General features: G+C 38.9%; 1 protein-coding gene across 5 annotated transcripts in view; it reads left to right on the top strand.

Annotated features, from left to right (window-relative positions):
* The window catches only part of cplane1 (ciliogenesis and planar polarity effector 1), a 39800-nt gene extending 24953 nt beyond the window's left edge, over positions 1-14847 (top strand). The window contains exons 34-56 of one of the 5 annotated variants that reach the window (XM_059024895.1): positions 19-825; positions 1448-1626; positions 1829-1916; positions 2467-2524; positions 2665-2799; positions 3364-3438; positions 4230-4319; positions 4843-4970; positions 5467-5692; positions 6175-6416; positions 7145-7238; positions 7690-7869; positions 8362-8397; positions 8694-8724; positions 9031-9162; positions 9458-9617; positions 10115-10173; positions 10580-10741; positions 11586-11698; positions 12055-12147; positions 12526-12669; positions 13281-13444; positions 14392-14847. In XM_059024895.1, the coding sequence (XP_058880878.1) occupies positions 19-825; positions 1448-1626; positions 1829-1916; positions 2467-2524; positions 2665-2799; positions 3364-3438; positions 4230-4319; positions 4843-4970; positions 5467-5692; positions 6175-6416; positions 7145-7238; positions 7690-7869; positions 8362-8397; positions 8694-8724; positions 9031-9162; positions 9458-9617; positions 10115-10173; positions 10580-10741; positions 11586-11698; positions 12055-12147; positions 12526-12669; positions 13281-13444; positions 14392-14538 (3543 nt within the window). In that variant the 3' untranslated portion in view covers positions 14539-14847. The remainder of the gene's footprint in view (positions 1-18; positions 826-1447; positions 1627-1828; positions 1917-2466; positions 2525-2664; positions 2800-3363; positions 3439-4229; positions 4320-4842; positions 4971-5466; positions 5693-6174; positions 6417-7144; positions 7239-7689; positions 7870-8361; positions 8398-8693; positions 8725-9030; positions 9163-9457; positions 9618-10114; positions 10174-10579; positions 10742-11585; positions 11699-12054; positions 12148-12525; positions 12670-13280; positions 13445-14391) is intronic. The other 4 variants (XM_059024902.1, XM_059024891.1, XM_059024906.1 and 1 more) reach the window with 4 other exon arrangements.
* The last annotated feature ends 1613 nt before the right edge of the window (positions 14848-16460 follow it).

The following is a 16460-nucleotide window of genomic DNA, read 5'->3' as shown; positions in this document are numbered from 1 at the left end:
TGTTGATTTTTTTTTTAGAATCCTCCACCACTGATCTTGCATCTTGACCCCCCGCAAAGTCAACCGGAGAGTGAAGGTTTGATCCCAGCATCTCATGGATTGCTTACGACCTCCCCCAACAAACACAGGGTTCAGCTGCTGGTGCCGCCATCTGACTCCCATCAAACTCCCACTCTCATTCCACTGGAAAAGACATCGGGTAGGGCAAAAGGCCTGCAGCTGCTTAAGCTCCAGCCCCCAGATCAGTTCAAACTAGCCGCTCCGTCCGTGAAGCCTTTCAACCCTTTGCCACGGGGCTCCGCTCAGTTCCTTCCACAGCCTCGAGAGGCCTGGGCCCCGTCATCATTATCATCCCAGCCAGAGAACAATCCCAGAATTCATCCACACTGGAAGCGCTCTGGGCCACCATCCCACCTAAACCTTAGTCAGTATGACCCTGAAGCCTTGAGAAGAGCAGAGGAAGAAAAGGCCAGGTGGGCGGAGAAGGTTGCTAAAGGGCCTCCTCGACACCTAAACCTGGAGCAGTACGAAGGGAATCCTGCACCTGAAGCTCAGCACTGGGTCCCTAGTGGTAGTCCTAAGAGGAGAGGGACAGGAGCTCAACCCCTTGTGCCGCCTCCTCCTCTGCACACTTTTCCTTGTCTTGGACTGCCTCTACTGCGTTTGCAGCCTGCTGTGTATCAGCTCTCCAGTGCCTGTATGATTCCGCCGCTCCAGACAGCTTCACAGACAGCACCTGGAAGACCTTTACCCACAGGCTGTGCAGCTCCAGTGCACTGTCCCAGCCTACAGATGCTTCAGGCTAACCACCCGCCTATTAGCAAGGTAGCTTGAGTATTTTAGGCTGTTCTTCAAAACTGTAAATTGTCCAGTATAGGAGTGTTTTTGTCTTTAACTTCTTTTAGCGGCTCTTCATTCTGTTTTATAACTGGTTTAACACAAGTCATCAGTAACTAAATACATTTCTTACATTATTTTTATTATTAAAAAAATATATAATCTGAAATATTTTAAATGGTTTAATATAAATGTGATATGAGGGAGAACAATTTTGTTTTTGGATATTTATATGCAATGCTTTAAAAAAATAATGACCAAAAGAATTTTGCACTGGAGACAAAGTCTCCAGTGCAAAATTACTCAAGGCTGCATGTAGCCCCAGACCTTACTACTGCAGTTAGTAAGCAAATAGGTAGCATATGTTTTCACATTAATGTCATTTTTTAAATTTATTTTTAAATACCACTGTGCAGTTGGAAAATAAATTATCACCAATGCCAAAGTTCTTTTTATTTTTATCAACTTTTCTGGCAAAGAGAAGCCAAAGATTCAAAGACAGTTGAAGTACTTCCCACTACATTACTGTGACATCATTATAAAGCATAGAATGTGGCATCAATTGGTTAGAAATATAGAAAATGTTTTCCTTTTGTATTGCAACCACAAGGTTCTTCCACAAACGCTTCCTTTCCGACCTCCAAAACTCATCCCGGTTCAGGAGCTCCTTGCTTTTGAGCAGAGCAGACTGAAGCATGGTTTTGAAGAAGCACCACTCAGACACCTGCAGCTTCTGAAGGCGGACATCGAGCCATTTGAAAGAAAAACTGTCCAGGATTCACTAAAAAGGTGAGATCCCATTTTGAAACTTCATGCTGTGCCCTGGACTGCCTATTATTCCCTGCCTTGAAATATTGACATTAAGAGCAGTTTGCTCTACAGTGTTGTGCTCTAAAACATGTCTATGCAGTTGTATAGAACAGCACAAATTAAAATGTGCTGTAGCTCATGTTTTGAATATCGGAAACAGTCAATTTTTTTTTTCAAAAAGGCAAAAAAGACGAATTGAGAAGAGGCAGGAGGGGAAAAAGGCAACTGTCACATTCAGACCAGAGAACTCAATTATTCTTCCGAAGGAGGTAAGTTGCACCAACATGATATATGAGACAATTAACATGTTTCCATTAAAATTATATTAAAGTGATATGTGTGTGTGGGTGTGTGTGTGTGTGTGTGTGTGTATTGTGGTGTAGCATCCCTGCCACGCTCGTTTGTGCCCTTAAGCATTAGACCCAGACACAAGAACTGCCTTCACACACTTTTATTAACACATACAAATACACAAAACACTGGAACAAGACAAAAGCCTAACTCCAAGTTGGAGCACTAACTAAACTTTTCCCCAGTCCTTAACTGTAATCCATACGGCTAAGCCGTTTACCGGTCACCAAAACACTTGTTACAAAAACAGTTACACGCAGTACACATTGCCTTCTCTTTGTCAGGTCTAAACACACAGGTGTTACCCAGGCTTCACACAGACAGCCTTCACACATTCAACCTGCTTATTTATACCTGCCTGCTTAACTACAGGCAGGTGTCTCTCATTCCATTAGAGCCAGCTCTAAATTCAAACCAAAGGCATAAAGAAAGTTTTTCTTAAACACGTTCTTTTAAATGTATTTTTAGAAAGAAGTCACAGAACCATCAAGATCCCAGCTGGGAGAGGGATTTGTCATTCCGCCTGGTGAGTACCAGTGCTATAAAGATATTTTTAAACCTGTTACATGTCTCTCTGTTTTACAGCACTGCTACTTTATGCATTACTTGCATGTGTCTGTAGAGACAATATCAAAGTGCTTAGTTCTGATTTCCGGTTGTTTTTAGGTTCTTTTGATTCGGTGTTGGCTGATCAGGCATTGATTGCAGGACCTATCCCCACCTCTGCTGAATTGCATTGCTTAGCTTCAACAAAGAAGAAACCTGCAGATATACAGGACGCCAGCACTAATACTGAACCTGGTACGACAACACTGCATTTAATCATACTACAGCAAAACACATCCTTCTGAGCTCAGAATTAGATCACTTTTACATTTAGTATAGTGTAGCTCTTCCGTGACAATATTATGTTGACATAGTCGTATACAGTGACAAAAGAGATACCTCTCTTGACAGAGTTTGCTAAGTTATGCAAGTGACTGGAGTAATCTTTCCAATCGGTGCTCAGCTGTGAGAGGATTTTCCACATTTAGAACAGGAACAACTCTTTTTTAATCTCTCACTCGTTGGACACATACTAGAACCCTCTTGCTCGTCCTGACATGGGAAAACAATTGTACAGCATATTCAAAGAAACTCATAGTCAACCAAAATGGGGAAATAATATATCTGGTATGACATTATAGAGAAAATACTATAGTATATACAGGACTTTACTACTTTTAGTATATTTAGCTTTTTCTCAAAAAATCATAAATGCTGATTTTTTTTTTTTTTTCTGTTTGTGAAATATCTAACATTTTTGGTTCTCTTGATTAATCTTGATTAATCTACTTCTGATGCGATTGCTATTTCTGTCTTCAGCTCCTTCTCCTCCATTGTGTACTGACAGCAGAACATCTGCAGACATTCAAGTTTTGCAGACTTGCCCTCCAGTTTGTAAGTTTAACTGGCCTTCATTTGACTTTTCTGTCTTTCTCAGGAGACGAGTAAAATATTGGTGCTTTTTATATAAATAATTGTATCTTGCATCACTGCTTCTATGGTACGTGTAAAAATGTATAACCTAACTTTTCATAGTACAGAATATGCTGTAAACTCCCCATCCCATAATAATCTGAATTATGTAGAATTGAGAGCGCTTTATTCAGGTGTTTTGAATTCATACAAAATTGGAACATAACTTGTCAAGTCATCTTGGACAGTACTTGTCTTGGTTATCATCTGTCTTTTTTGGCTTTTGCTTTTCAATGGAAAATTGAGTTCAGTTGTATGTATATTTGCAGAATATGATTTGGTTGATTTCATATTTTACTATTTTGATTTGCCTTTCAATTTGTTAATTAAAATAGTGCCATCGATCTTTTGTATAGTTTGTATAGTTGTTGGCAGTAATTGTAGTATAGTTACTGAAAATTGGCACTTACACGTTACACTTTGGTTTCTGTGATTTAAAGATTTACATTTGTTGACCTGTTTCTACCAATTGTGGATTTTGTCTCGTAGCGTACATGAAATTACAATGCAAGTAATCTGTGATAGGTACTGTGATGGAGATTTACTATTTAAGAATCAAAGATTAATACAAAAGCATCACAAAAAAAAGGGCATCAATTTCATGGAGTCTGTATTTCTTCTTATCTCACACTGATCTTCAATCTTTTTGCCTGCTGACTGGTGGGCTATAAAATAATTGTGTTTTTAAATGTAATCTGCTCCCTTTTCTAAAGCTGTGCTACCATACAGAGATGTTGAAACTGCAGCACCAGTGCCTGTCACTGACACTGAGAATAGGCCCCTTATCACTGCACTGGGTTCAGGTGTGACCTGCTAAGCTTCTCTTTTTACAGTTTTCCCATGCTTTTCCCATGGTTATACTGTGCATTTACCATTGTTTACCCTGGCTAGCCATGTTTATCAATATGCTTTAGCATACCTCCCTGTTCCTTTCAATGCTTGCCTATGCTTTATCATGCTTTCACTATGCTTTATTACACTTTGCTATGCCTTTACTATTGGAAACTTTTATAAGGGTGCTTCCCCTTTACTGGCCGTAAAGCGGCACTGACATCTTGATTATGTATTGTCTGTAAACCCAAAGTCTTCAAGTGATTTCCCCTTAAAATAGCTGCAGCTGCAAGAACCCCTGTAGTTGAAGGGAAATATGAAATTCATACAGGTGTTTAAAAAGTAATGGACAGTAAGAGGAGGGAGGGGGTATATCCAAATGTTTAGCAGAAAATCATTTCTGCAATTGTGTTGAAACAGCACAGCCTGCACATTTCATTTCCATGCATAGGAAGCTATGAAAGCATGTTAACTAAACATGTTTTAATTTTTTAGCATCTCGTCAAATACCGTCAAGAATCCCTCCACTTTTGCCTCCAGATGTTTTCCTAAATCTCAGATTTCCAAAGGAATCCTCACAAGAACCCCTACCCACAAGCTCTTCAGATCCTGCCATTGAGCAGGTGGGTTGAAGTATTGTCTGAAGAAATCGTCTTTTTCTGTTTTATCTCAAATATGTCTTTGCGATTGGTTTTAAATAATGGAATTCAATATCTTCAAAATACAAGATCATTTTGCAAAGGAAATAAAGACCTGCCCAGTTACAGAAGGCTTGGTTGGTTTGCCTCATTTTGTTTTGGGGCTCCTATAAGTGATATTTGCTGTGCACAGTTTGAATCTGATTGTGCATCACATGGCGGAAAAATGTGTGCAAATCAACCAACAACAAAACATTCTTTTAAATAGCTTCAGTTAAAACATTGCAAATAGTCAAATGGTATTCAGGCCCAGTGTTCTTTTGTAATAACAAATGCTATAGAGATAGCTGTATGTTTCAAAGAATTCAAATTTGCAGACAGATAAGCTCTTTTTGAGCTGACTGTCTTTCACTTGGATGGTTTGATTCCCTTGCTGACCAAAATGTTTATTTTTTTTTCTTTCCTTTCCTACATGATACAGGATATATCAGGTCGGTGTTTCATCAATGTGATTGATATTGATGCTGGGGACCTTCTGAAAGATCTGCCTTCATCTGAAGTTGCTTCTGTATCCACTCCTGAGAGCAGGGCTAAACTGCTGTCAAATGCTGAGCTCCATCACATGGCAGCCTCAGTAACTAATGCTGTTCATCCTGATTCCTTCCAGAGAGAGCGTGAGACTGCTTATACACCTGCCATTCATCACGGTAACTTGAACATTAGATAATATTGCTGTTGCTGGTTTTGGAATACATGCTGATTTTAAAAAGGGATATTTATTAGTATTTTAAAACAAGAAGCAGAAAGCAATAGAAATCATCTGAATTGCTCAAAATCTAATTCTGACATGGTGTGGCTGTTTCCGTAGCAGCTGAAGGCTGAATAAAAGATTAAAATGTTTTGTCTGATAAAAACAAAGGAGATGTTTTCCAAATCTCGAGACTTCACTGTCTGGTTCACAATGAGAGCAGCTAATTAGTTTATTGTTTGCATCTCTGTCAATCTAATAATAATTAGGTTATGCACGGCTTGTTAATATAAAGTGAATCTTCCACACTTTACAGCAATCATTAAGCGAGTAAATGAATAATTACGCTTTGTTGCCTTTTGTACAGGTTCTAAACTGCAGATGAACTGTGTTGACAAAATGCTGATACATAAATGCATCTTTTTGTTTCTGCTTTCCTAGAGACTCCAGAGAAGCAGCCTTTATCTCCGGCAGAGATTAGAGAACCAAAGCCTGTTGGAGATGAAGTCACCCAGAGGCTGCTACTGGACAACGATTACTCTGTCCAATCACCCAGCCTGCCTGGAAATCGCTCCTCAGCCAAACACAAGTTTACAGCCAAACTTTCAGAGATGGATGTCCAACTAACTGCTTTGCAGAACATTGCAGAAAATATGGAACTTGAGTTTGCTAACACCAGACTGGTAGGTTGTAAAGATATGCAGTGTTTAATGTGACAAAATGCAATTCTGAGCGTCTAGGTGAGAAATCAAATGGCAGCAATGACTTATTTGCCTTACACTTATGTGTAGGGCTTTAACTTTTTATTTTTTATTTTCCAAATACCTCTACCTCCCTGGTTTTAAGATAATTGTTTTCTTTGTTACAAATCAAGAAGATTTTCATTCAATCAATCAATCAATCAATTTTTATTTTATATAGCGCCTTTCATAGTGGACCACCATCACAAAGCGCTTTACAAGATGCAGTAAATAAGAAAATCCATAATACTTCAAATACAGAGAAATGCATAATACATGCTATACAGTTTATAAACAAAAAAACAGTGCATAATACATGATAGTAGCACAATACATGAAATAGTAGCAGCAACACAGCAGCTAATAATAGCAGATATCAGGCTTAACGAGCATGGAAAGCAAGAGAGAACAGGTGGGTCTTGAGGGTTGATTTAAAGCAAGCGACGGTGGGAGCATCATTCACCAAAGCTAAAAAAAAATGACAGGTACATTATTTAAACAGTTGTATCAACACATGGGGATGTGTAATGCTTACTTTTTAAAGTGGCGTCTCATAAATAGGTAGTTGGTGGAAACTGAATTGAATTCTTACTTGCATGTTTTCTTAGATCTTTGTGATGTTCCTGTCTGTGCTGAGCACTCTGTAATAGGTTTGTATATTCTGCTACTAGCTGGTGAACACCATTGAAAACCTTGGCGCTGTCATTGACCCAGAACTGGAACCAGAGCGTTACACCACAAGAGGAGTTGCAGTTACAGAAGAAGGTATGTTACATACACACTCGCACATGGAGGATTCTTACACTACAGGCAATGATAACCAAGCAGGTCAGTAATAGGCATACAGTAACCACAGGGCTTTAAATACTGATTGGCAATGTAACTACATGGTTGAGAGTGTGTGCTCTGGCTGGTCTGAAGTTGTTGCTATACAGATGGCTATCTAGCGAATGGCATTGATCAATTTATGCCCAGTCCTGTTAAAAAGCTCAGGATATTGAAGTAATACAGTACACGGTTGCAGATTTTGCACTAATCAGACTATACTGACTGCACAACGTTTTGTAACTAGTGTGTACGAAAATGTAAATTATCATACAATTAAGGGGGTCTTTTCTATACAATGTGAGAGATAAATCAGTACTTTTCCTGTAAACCTCTGTGGCAACATCCTTACCTGTCCTGTTTTCCTTCCCTAATGCTTTCCTTGGAGCAGCACTCTATCTGAGCCATGCAGCCAGACTAGAGGATCTCATGGAAGATGATGAGGAAGATCTTTTATCCGAGATGGTTCCTCCTTCTGCTGCTGCTTCTCCTCCTGTCCTGCTGGGGAGCTCTCTCCTCTTTGCACCTTCCACTGCCAGCAGCATAGCTGGTCTTAATGCTTCCTCTGCTGGTACATTCTCTTCTCTTACAAAGACACTACAACCAGGGCCGTGTATTTACCCCCCCACCCCCTTTAAAAAATTAATTAGATACAGTAGATAAGATGAACTGTTAAAAATGTGCTATACAAATTTTAAAGAAGGATTCTACTGATAGTGCCTTCTGCACTTCCTCATGCCAAACAAATTGGCAGTTTGTTTAAATGTTAAAGATTTACAGGAGGAGGAATAAAAACAGTAGAAATTATGAATATAACTCCTGGCCCACTCTTCAAAAAAATATTAAAACACACACTGGAAATTTTCATTTTTTCCATTGCACCAAAATAATTGGAAATGGATTCTCCTTTCAATAAAGTATTTCAGAGTGAAAATAAAGAAAACCCTTAGGCTAGTGAGACAAATGTCTGGTAATATTTCATTAACGCTGTTAATCTGTTCTGTTCTTGTGCTAGTTAAAAATGTATTAACATTTCTTTGTTAAAATTGTTTTGTATTTCTAGCTGTGCCTGAAGTACCTGTCTCACATAACACACCGGGTAAATTTATATAGTGATCTAGTGTTACTCTCTCCATAGTGTCAGTTTCTGTTGTACAGTCACACTTGTGCGGTGTCAGATAATTAATTCTAAAGAGCATCATGTAGCAGCTTCCAGGTGACTGTATGTTTGTTGGCTTTAGAGTCTTGCTAAACAAACAGGAGGGTCTCTTATACCTGTTTCATCAACTCTAGCACATCTGAGCCTGTTTCTTACTCTTTTTTTCCTATGTGAGTTTTAGCTAATGGGTTTGTTTAAAGCACGTGGTGATTTACTTTTCCTGTTTTATTTTACAGACTTTGACATAATGCCAAGAGAGGCTCATGTGTAAGTAATTTATTTATTTATTTTGAATTCATGTACATACACTTTCTGAAATGCAGATGGAAAGCACTGTCCCTACTTATCACCAACCATTAATCCAGGGTATATACTTTAAATTTTGGTAAAACTGTTGATCCAACACAAGGATGTAGTCTTACCCACTCTTGCATAAATTAAACTTACCTACAGATTATACTGTTGGATTTGATTTTGATTGTATTTGATATGGTTGACTCACCAATCATCAATCTGCTTCCTGTTAGAAGTCTTCACACATGCCTTTGATTTAATTACATTTTTTGTAATTAGGTCGACAGAGGATGTTCTGGACCTCACTGGACTGAGTGATATTGCTGACATCCTTGGTGACCTTGTGAAAGATGGAGGAATCTCGGCCACAGAGCTGGGTCTGTCAGAAATGCAAGCCAGACGACTTCCCAGGTAACAGAAATATTTAAAAATGATATAGAAACAGAACTGCCTTTTAAAGACATTAATAGGTAATAAAAGAGGGAACTGTTTAAGTGACATGAATAGATCACTATTTAATCCATGGTAGTGCGTTGTAAGTTATGGGTTTGAATTGTTGCATATACCCTAATAAAAGCCTCCATTCCAGTCAAGGCAGCTGAGAACAGGTGTGACACTTCAGTAGCATCTGCATTGGCTTAGGCACTAGAGATCCAGATTCGGGTAGGGAAGCAGACTGCATGCTAACACTCCTGTGTCTGGACAGCACGGGCAAAGCCAGAGGAAGGGGGCCAGGCCAGGCGCCTACGAGGACAGAGAAAGAGAGGTGGGAGATCAGGGAGTGGATGAAGAGGAAACAGCAGCAGAGACTGGCTGAGTATCGCAAACAGAGGGAACGCAGCCCCTTCAAAGAAGGCACTGCAACGGTACGCAATCTAGAATTGCAGCATAAATTTGTTTAAAAAAAGAAACATTGTGCCCATAGGTGTGAATTATTGTGTCCTATGCCAATATGCTTCCCTCACTTGCGTGCCTTAGCCTTTAAAACACATGTGTACTTAAAGAGCAAATTGATATGGATATAAAATACCAGTTATCTTAATGTATTTTTCTTGTAGTTTAGAATCACTTTGTATATCATTTTCTGTTTCAGTCATCACATTCTGGTGACTTTTATAAAAAAAAGTTTAAAGCAGCCCTGTGGCCTCAGAAGGACTGTCAAACATGACTTCTCCAAGTTCAGCTGGTACACCAGAGTGTAACTTTTAAGCTGTTCCCCTGCAACACTCTCTTCCCAGGGGATGTAAGAAATACCTTAGTTAAGATAACTGGGATATTTCAGTCCCGTACCAAGTTGCTTGTTAAAGTGGCAGCTTGTTAAGCTCTTTGTTTTTTCTTTGCATTTATTTTATTTCTGCCGCAGATAAATCTCACTTCTAAAGACATCAAAGTTAACAACAAAATTAAAGAAGAAAAAAAGAAGTAAGTCATTTTTAAAACAGTACTTCAAATATAAATTGAATTTAGGATTGTCCTTTTATGTAAAGCCTGAGCAGTTCATATAATCGTAATATTAATATTTGAAGGCATACGGTATTTGCATGTCATTTCAGCTTCCAACATTGTGGCTTAAATGAAAGGCTTAGAATGGAAGTTGAAGATATATCTCAACCCAACCTGAACATTATGTATGGTACCTAATCATAGCAAGAACCAATTTGCAATAATCAGCCCATCAGAACTTCAACTGGGTTGTACCGTTATAAAAAAGTGTAACATTGTTGTTTCATTGCTCACTTCAGTTAGAGTTGAAAGTGAAAATTAGGTTTAAAGCTACTTGCTCTTTATTTTCCATCTCACTAAGCCCATACTGTTTTGATTTGCTCAGAATGGTGCTGTCGGAGCACAACAGCCAGCGAGCTATGGAGGCCCTGAATCTGATGAATGAGATGCTGTCTGACACAGTGCCCCTCCCAACAGCGGAGCTCAGCGCCCTGGCAGACACACCTCTCAAATCTGTCCGGAGCCAAGGACAACGATCAGCAAGAGGGTAAAAGAGACATCGTAACCTTACACGACATCTAGTGCTCAAGTCAATATAATTTAAAAACATTAGATGATTGTAAAGTGCACCTGTTCTGTGCTTGATCCCAGCACAGTACTGGGCCATTGACTGAACCACAGTAATATTGTGGAGATGGCACTACCATGATCTCCACCATGACAAACACAATTTATTTACAGTATAGAAAGGAAACTTCTAGAAATGGTAACCCTAGTAATTGAACCAAGTTTCCACTTTTTCAAGGCTCATTTGAAACTCAATTGCTTCAATCTAGAGCACTATTCTGCAGTTTGTAGCCCCAATTCAATTACCTTTAATCGAGGAAAAACTGTTTTAGGAAAATAAAAATGGATTATCGATTTATTTTTATTCATCTTCGATGATGTGTTAATGGAATCCGTTTCCTTACATTTGCTTTGTTTATTGCATGAATCTATATTTTCCTAAAATGCTTTTTTCCAGTGAACAGTTAATTTATCCGGGCACTTGTGCAGTAAATAGTACTAACTAAGCTTATACAATTACAAAACATGTTCTTGTGCTGCAAAAGTAGCTTCTGGCTTTTAGTGTCATCAAAGTCCAAGCCTTTAAATCTGGGTCTAATTTTGGGATTAAACTTTTAATGGGATAGTAGTACAAACCTGATTTACTGTATCAGACATTTGGGTCCCATAGCCTGCAGCTAGCATGGTTCAAACAGGGAGTGATTGTGCCCTTTGCCATGTAAACTGATAAACAGGAGGGTCTGTCTGTGTGTAACCCCCCCACATCACAGGTTGAGATGGGTCTTAATCCCAGTGTTCTCATGGGTCTTCACTTCCTGTTCTAGGGGCAGACCTGTTAGTCGAAGCCAGTCAGCAGGTCACACAGCAAGAAGTCCATCTAATGTGGGCCAAACTCGATCCCTGTCCTATTCTCCTGGTCGACCTTCACAATATACAGGTAAGAGGCTGCTCTTTGTTGAAAAAGCGTGCGTGTGTGTGTGTGTGTGTCTCTCTCTCTCTCTCTCTCTCTCTTTCTCTCTTCTATATATATATATATATATATATATATATATATATAAATAAAATAAGAACACAATCATGAAAACATGTTAAGTATTGCCCACTACAGAAACAGAAGCTAACCTGAAGAGCAGATGGCACCCCTAATCCAGAGATGAGATGAAATACAATAAGAAAAAAAGAGTAAAGTTTGAAAACCCATATCTAGCTGCGGTTTATTTTAAACAATAATTCTAAGTTCTGTATATGTTAGTGAGTCAATAGATTAAAGGTGAATGCTGCTTTCCTCGTTAGGCTCTGTTAGGACAGGAGCGTTACAGAAAAAGCCATCTGCTGCTACAGGGAGAGCCAGCAGTGCAAGGACCAGCCTGGGCCTGCACAGACCAGGTAAGCCTGCATGTGTAAGAAGCAATCCTCTGTACAGGTATAGCCTGTGCCTGTGTGATTAGACCACCTGTCTTAAAGGACAGTTGCCTTCAAAACTGATGCAGCCTGATTTAGGAGCCCACTTTCAATCGATCTAGGAAAGGTTTAACCTGTATACAACTGTTTTTACTGTCGCAACTGGCAATGAATAAAACTGTTGTTTTTAATAAGCGTACCAGTCTATTGGTTAGAGTAAGACCCTGCACTCTTTTTGTTAGCACTCAGGGTACAACTATATGTACTGTACTGGGTGAGACGGGTGCGTAATGATGTATGTTTGTTTATTAAAATGACTTCACTACCTTGTATTCACTGGGTCTGTAATGTGGTTCCCCCAAGCGAGTGCTCTGCCTCGTGACCGGATGTCTCAGATCACACGCAGGGGAATGCTGACTGACCTGAGCTCCTGGAAGAGCAAATCCCAGACCAGTGAGAAGGACCGACAGGATCCCAGGAGGAATGGATCTGCATCCCACAGCCAGGGTAAGCAGGCAGGGATGGTCTGATACCCCAACCCCTAACAACATCACTAGGTAGCCCTTTCCTTACACTCACTACTTTCTGTGTGAAGAAGTGTCTCCTTCCCTCTGTCCTAAGTCTATCTGAACTTAATTTCAACTGTGTCCACGTTTCTGTACTGCGCTTAATGTAATTGTTTGTGTTAACCCCCAAACTCCTTTTAAGATTTTAAAGACATCAATCATGTCCCCCATGATTCTTCTTTCTTTCAGGCTAGGTAGATTCAGTTCTTTCAGCCTTTCTCTGTAGCTCGGTCAATCCTTAAATCCTGGGATTAGTCTTCTTTGGACTTCTTTGCTCTTCTCATAGCCACAATGTACCGTTGGTGCTGTGGTGACCAGAATTGGACAGTATTCCTAGTGCCGTCTCACCAGTGCATTAAACAATCTCATAACCTCATTGGATTTGTGCTCCACACTTTTGGCTTATGGTGTTTTGGTTGTTTTATCTTGTGTGTGTGTGTGTGTGTGTGTGTTTTTTTTTTAATCTTGCAAATTTGATGATATACTGTAGGAAAAATGGACAGATGAGAAGTAGGGGTGAATTGTTATGGATAATCTCCTCCTCTTCTTCAGGAAGTAGAATGCTGAGCAGTGCAGGGCCAGGGAGACCATCTCCATACCCCAGGGCCCGCAGCACTAGAGTGGAGACAGAGGCCTGGCCAGAGCGGGACGTTGTCAGTCCCTGGAGCCCACCTGCTGAGATCAGAAGGTTACTGGAGATGGACGTCTCTGTACAGGTGAGTGGAGCAGACCCGTCCGAGACCCGACACTGCTGTACATCAAAGACTATTAAACACTCAGCAGTTCTACATTTAGAAATACATAATCAATGTTGCACAGATATTCAGAAAGGCTTCTAGTCAAAACATTTGTCATTGAATTTATTGGACTGCTTTTCATATTTCTAAATGTTATTATACCCCTTGGGATGAAATCCCCAGCACCGAGGATATAGTGGAGGTGGTTGCATGTATGCAACATTTCTACATACATCTAAAATAAACTTGAGGAAACGTTTTATCATTATTTAGCCTGTTATTGAGAGAATTAGATTCTAGGGATATATCAGGATGTCTCTGTCTATACATTTGTCCATCTTTTGTCAGACTTACATTTTTGCATACACTGTATCTGGAAAACCGGTATGTAAATTGAAATGACACTTAGTATTAACATTATTTAGTTGGTAATGGAGAGTATTACATTGTGGTGATTTTATATGGAGGTCCCTCTGACTCTAAACTTTAATTTGGACATGTATACTTAAACTTTCTCATCATACTGATGGTTCTAATGTTGAATTTACAGTGGGGCGGCCGTGTATGTTAGTGACGCACGTTGGTCAGAAAGCAAGCATTCAACCCATTCTTATTGAGAGAAACCCTTGAAGGGGATGAGATGTATATTATTACTAGTGAGAAACCAGTCGGCCTGTTCATGTTTTGCTTTAAAGCCAGTAGAAAACTGTGTCATATATTTAAGGCTGTGTATTGTGCAGTTCTGTATGCATTCAACATGTGCTTGACCAGAAGCTCTTTATTTTAAGTGGCTGCAGCTACTTCGTGTTTGGAAGACGGAGGTAATGACTGTCGTGTGGGGATCTAAAAGTACTTCAGTGTAATGATATCGGGTGGAAAAGCTGCTCAGTTTACAGCACATCTTTCTTTTCCTTTGTTCTGTTCAGGATCCTCTGCTCGATGAAGATGGGTCTCTGTTGAGAAGGGGTGACCTGGATGGGTTGGACTGCCTGTCTGAAAGCACTGGCAGTATCCTCAGCAAGTTGGACTGGGCTGCCATAGAGAACATGCTAGCGAGCGAGGAGGATCTGTAGACTGATTTACAACTGTCCTGGCCCTAAGTTTTTTTTTTTTTAAACTGTAATGAAATCACAATTGCTTATGTAATTTGTTTGAGAAGCTATGTCAGCTTCAAAAAAATAAATACATTTAGGTTCTTTTGAAACCATTTATTAATCAAAAAAGAGATTTGCCAGAAGATTAAACTATTGTGCATTTTGCTTGTGTTTCCTATGGTACCATTGTTCAATTTATTTTATTTGTTGTTGATTGCTTAATAGAAATGTATAGTTTTTGTTTTACTTAAATTATTATTCTGATAATAAACTTGACTGGATTTACAATGTTTGCAATATTAGTTTTGTTGCAGATGTTACATGTGTGCTTTCTAACAGTGCTACATTGCCAGTGACGTGATTTATCGAGTTGCATTATTTTAAGTAGCTTGTTTGTTTTACCCCTTTTAAAAAGATGTATTAAAGACCAAAAAAATCTAAAGTAGTCTAAGGGCCAAGGTTGCCTACCCCTGCTATAACAGAGGGGGTTGACCGGGACATGCTGTTTTTTTTTTCTCTTCTCAGTTTGCCCTTTTACCATGAAGGGGTCAAATTGAATATTTAAAAAAAAAAAAAAAAAACAGTTGAAATATCTCTATCCACAAGAAAGTTTAACTTCTTAACAATTCTATTTATCTTCACATTCTCTGACAAATCTGACTTTTAAAAATAACATGCCTTACATTTTAATGTTTATTGTTCCAGTACGACTTTTACTTATTTTGTGAAATAGTCTGAAATACTATACACACAAAAAGGAATCCATCTGTGATGTAAAACATCTAAAAACAGTGTATTTTCAAAGGACCTAGATTCCTTTGATGCTTCTTTTAACACCAGGTGACAGTAATGAATATTTAAGGGACTGTGTTCCAGGCTCACAGGCTGTTGAAGGGTAGACCATGCACGTAACTTACTCTGAGAGAGCATTCACCAACAGTCAACACTACTGTGTGTGTCATGATGAAATGTTTAAATATGCTCCTACATTCTATGCAATGGTCTATTACTGTAAGTCATTGTTAAATACAGCAGAAAGGAATCTAATTATCTGTATTGAAATGTTTTATGAAATCAGTTTGGGGAAGTTAGATAGATAATGGCCATTGACTATGACTCAATAAATATTTGATGTTCAGATCATGAAACATGCATTTACAACAAATTAACAGTTTTCTTCTCTATACTAGGGAAATACAATTGAATACGAGAATGTAATTACAAAATTTGGCCAGCAGGGGGTCATAAACACTAAATGAAATATTACATTTTGTTTTGTATTTATTCGTGTAATTTTCACAGTAGACAGGAACGTGCACCTGTCTGTTTCCTTGGGAGAGAAAACACCTATGGGTTGGTGTCTGTCCAAGTCTTTTACAACTGAGACTTATATCAGTCTTTCACTTTTCATAGTATTCTTTAGCTACTGCTTTGTTGTAAGTTAACACTTCGAGCCTGCCCCCACTAAGTTAATATTATCACTGTGTTTCTGTATCAATCGAATTTTCCTAACTGAGAACTGTTCCAGGGTGTTTATTTATAGCATTTTGTTTCTCATGATCGTATACTATCTGTTACAGGGTTTATGCCAAAGCCTTTTCTTTGGGATACATTAATAAATCCAAGGTTATATCTGTTTACTAAACATCTTCATAGTGCATTCTTTAAGACAAATTAAAAAAGCATTGTACCTGTCTACCCAAGCACCTGTGTTAACACTGTCAATAAGGTGCAGAACAGTTAATGTTTTAAATGTTAGGTGATCATTGTTTAGTAAGCAATAACACAAACAAAGATACACCTTTAACCACCGGTTGAAACCCTATATTAAAATAGTGAACACTATAGTTAAGAGCTGAAAAAAACATATTCTGTTAGAGCCGAGAGAAAGAAGAAACCGC

This window comes from Acipenser ruthenus, chromosome 1 (assembly GCF_902713425.1).
Source record: "Acipenser ruthenus chromosome 1, fAciRut3.2 maternal haplotype, whole genome shotgun sequence".
Lineage (NCBI taxonomy): Eukaryota > Metazoa > Chordata > Actinopteri > Acipenseriformes > Acipenseridae > Acipenser > Acipenser ruthenus.
Note: the sequence above shows the minus strand (reverse complement) of the source record. Positions and strands in the feature narration are given on the sequence as shown.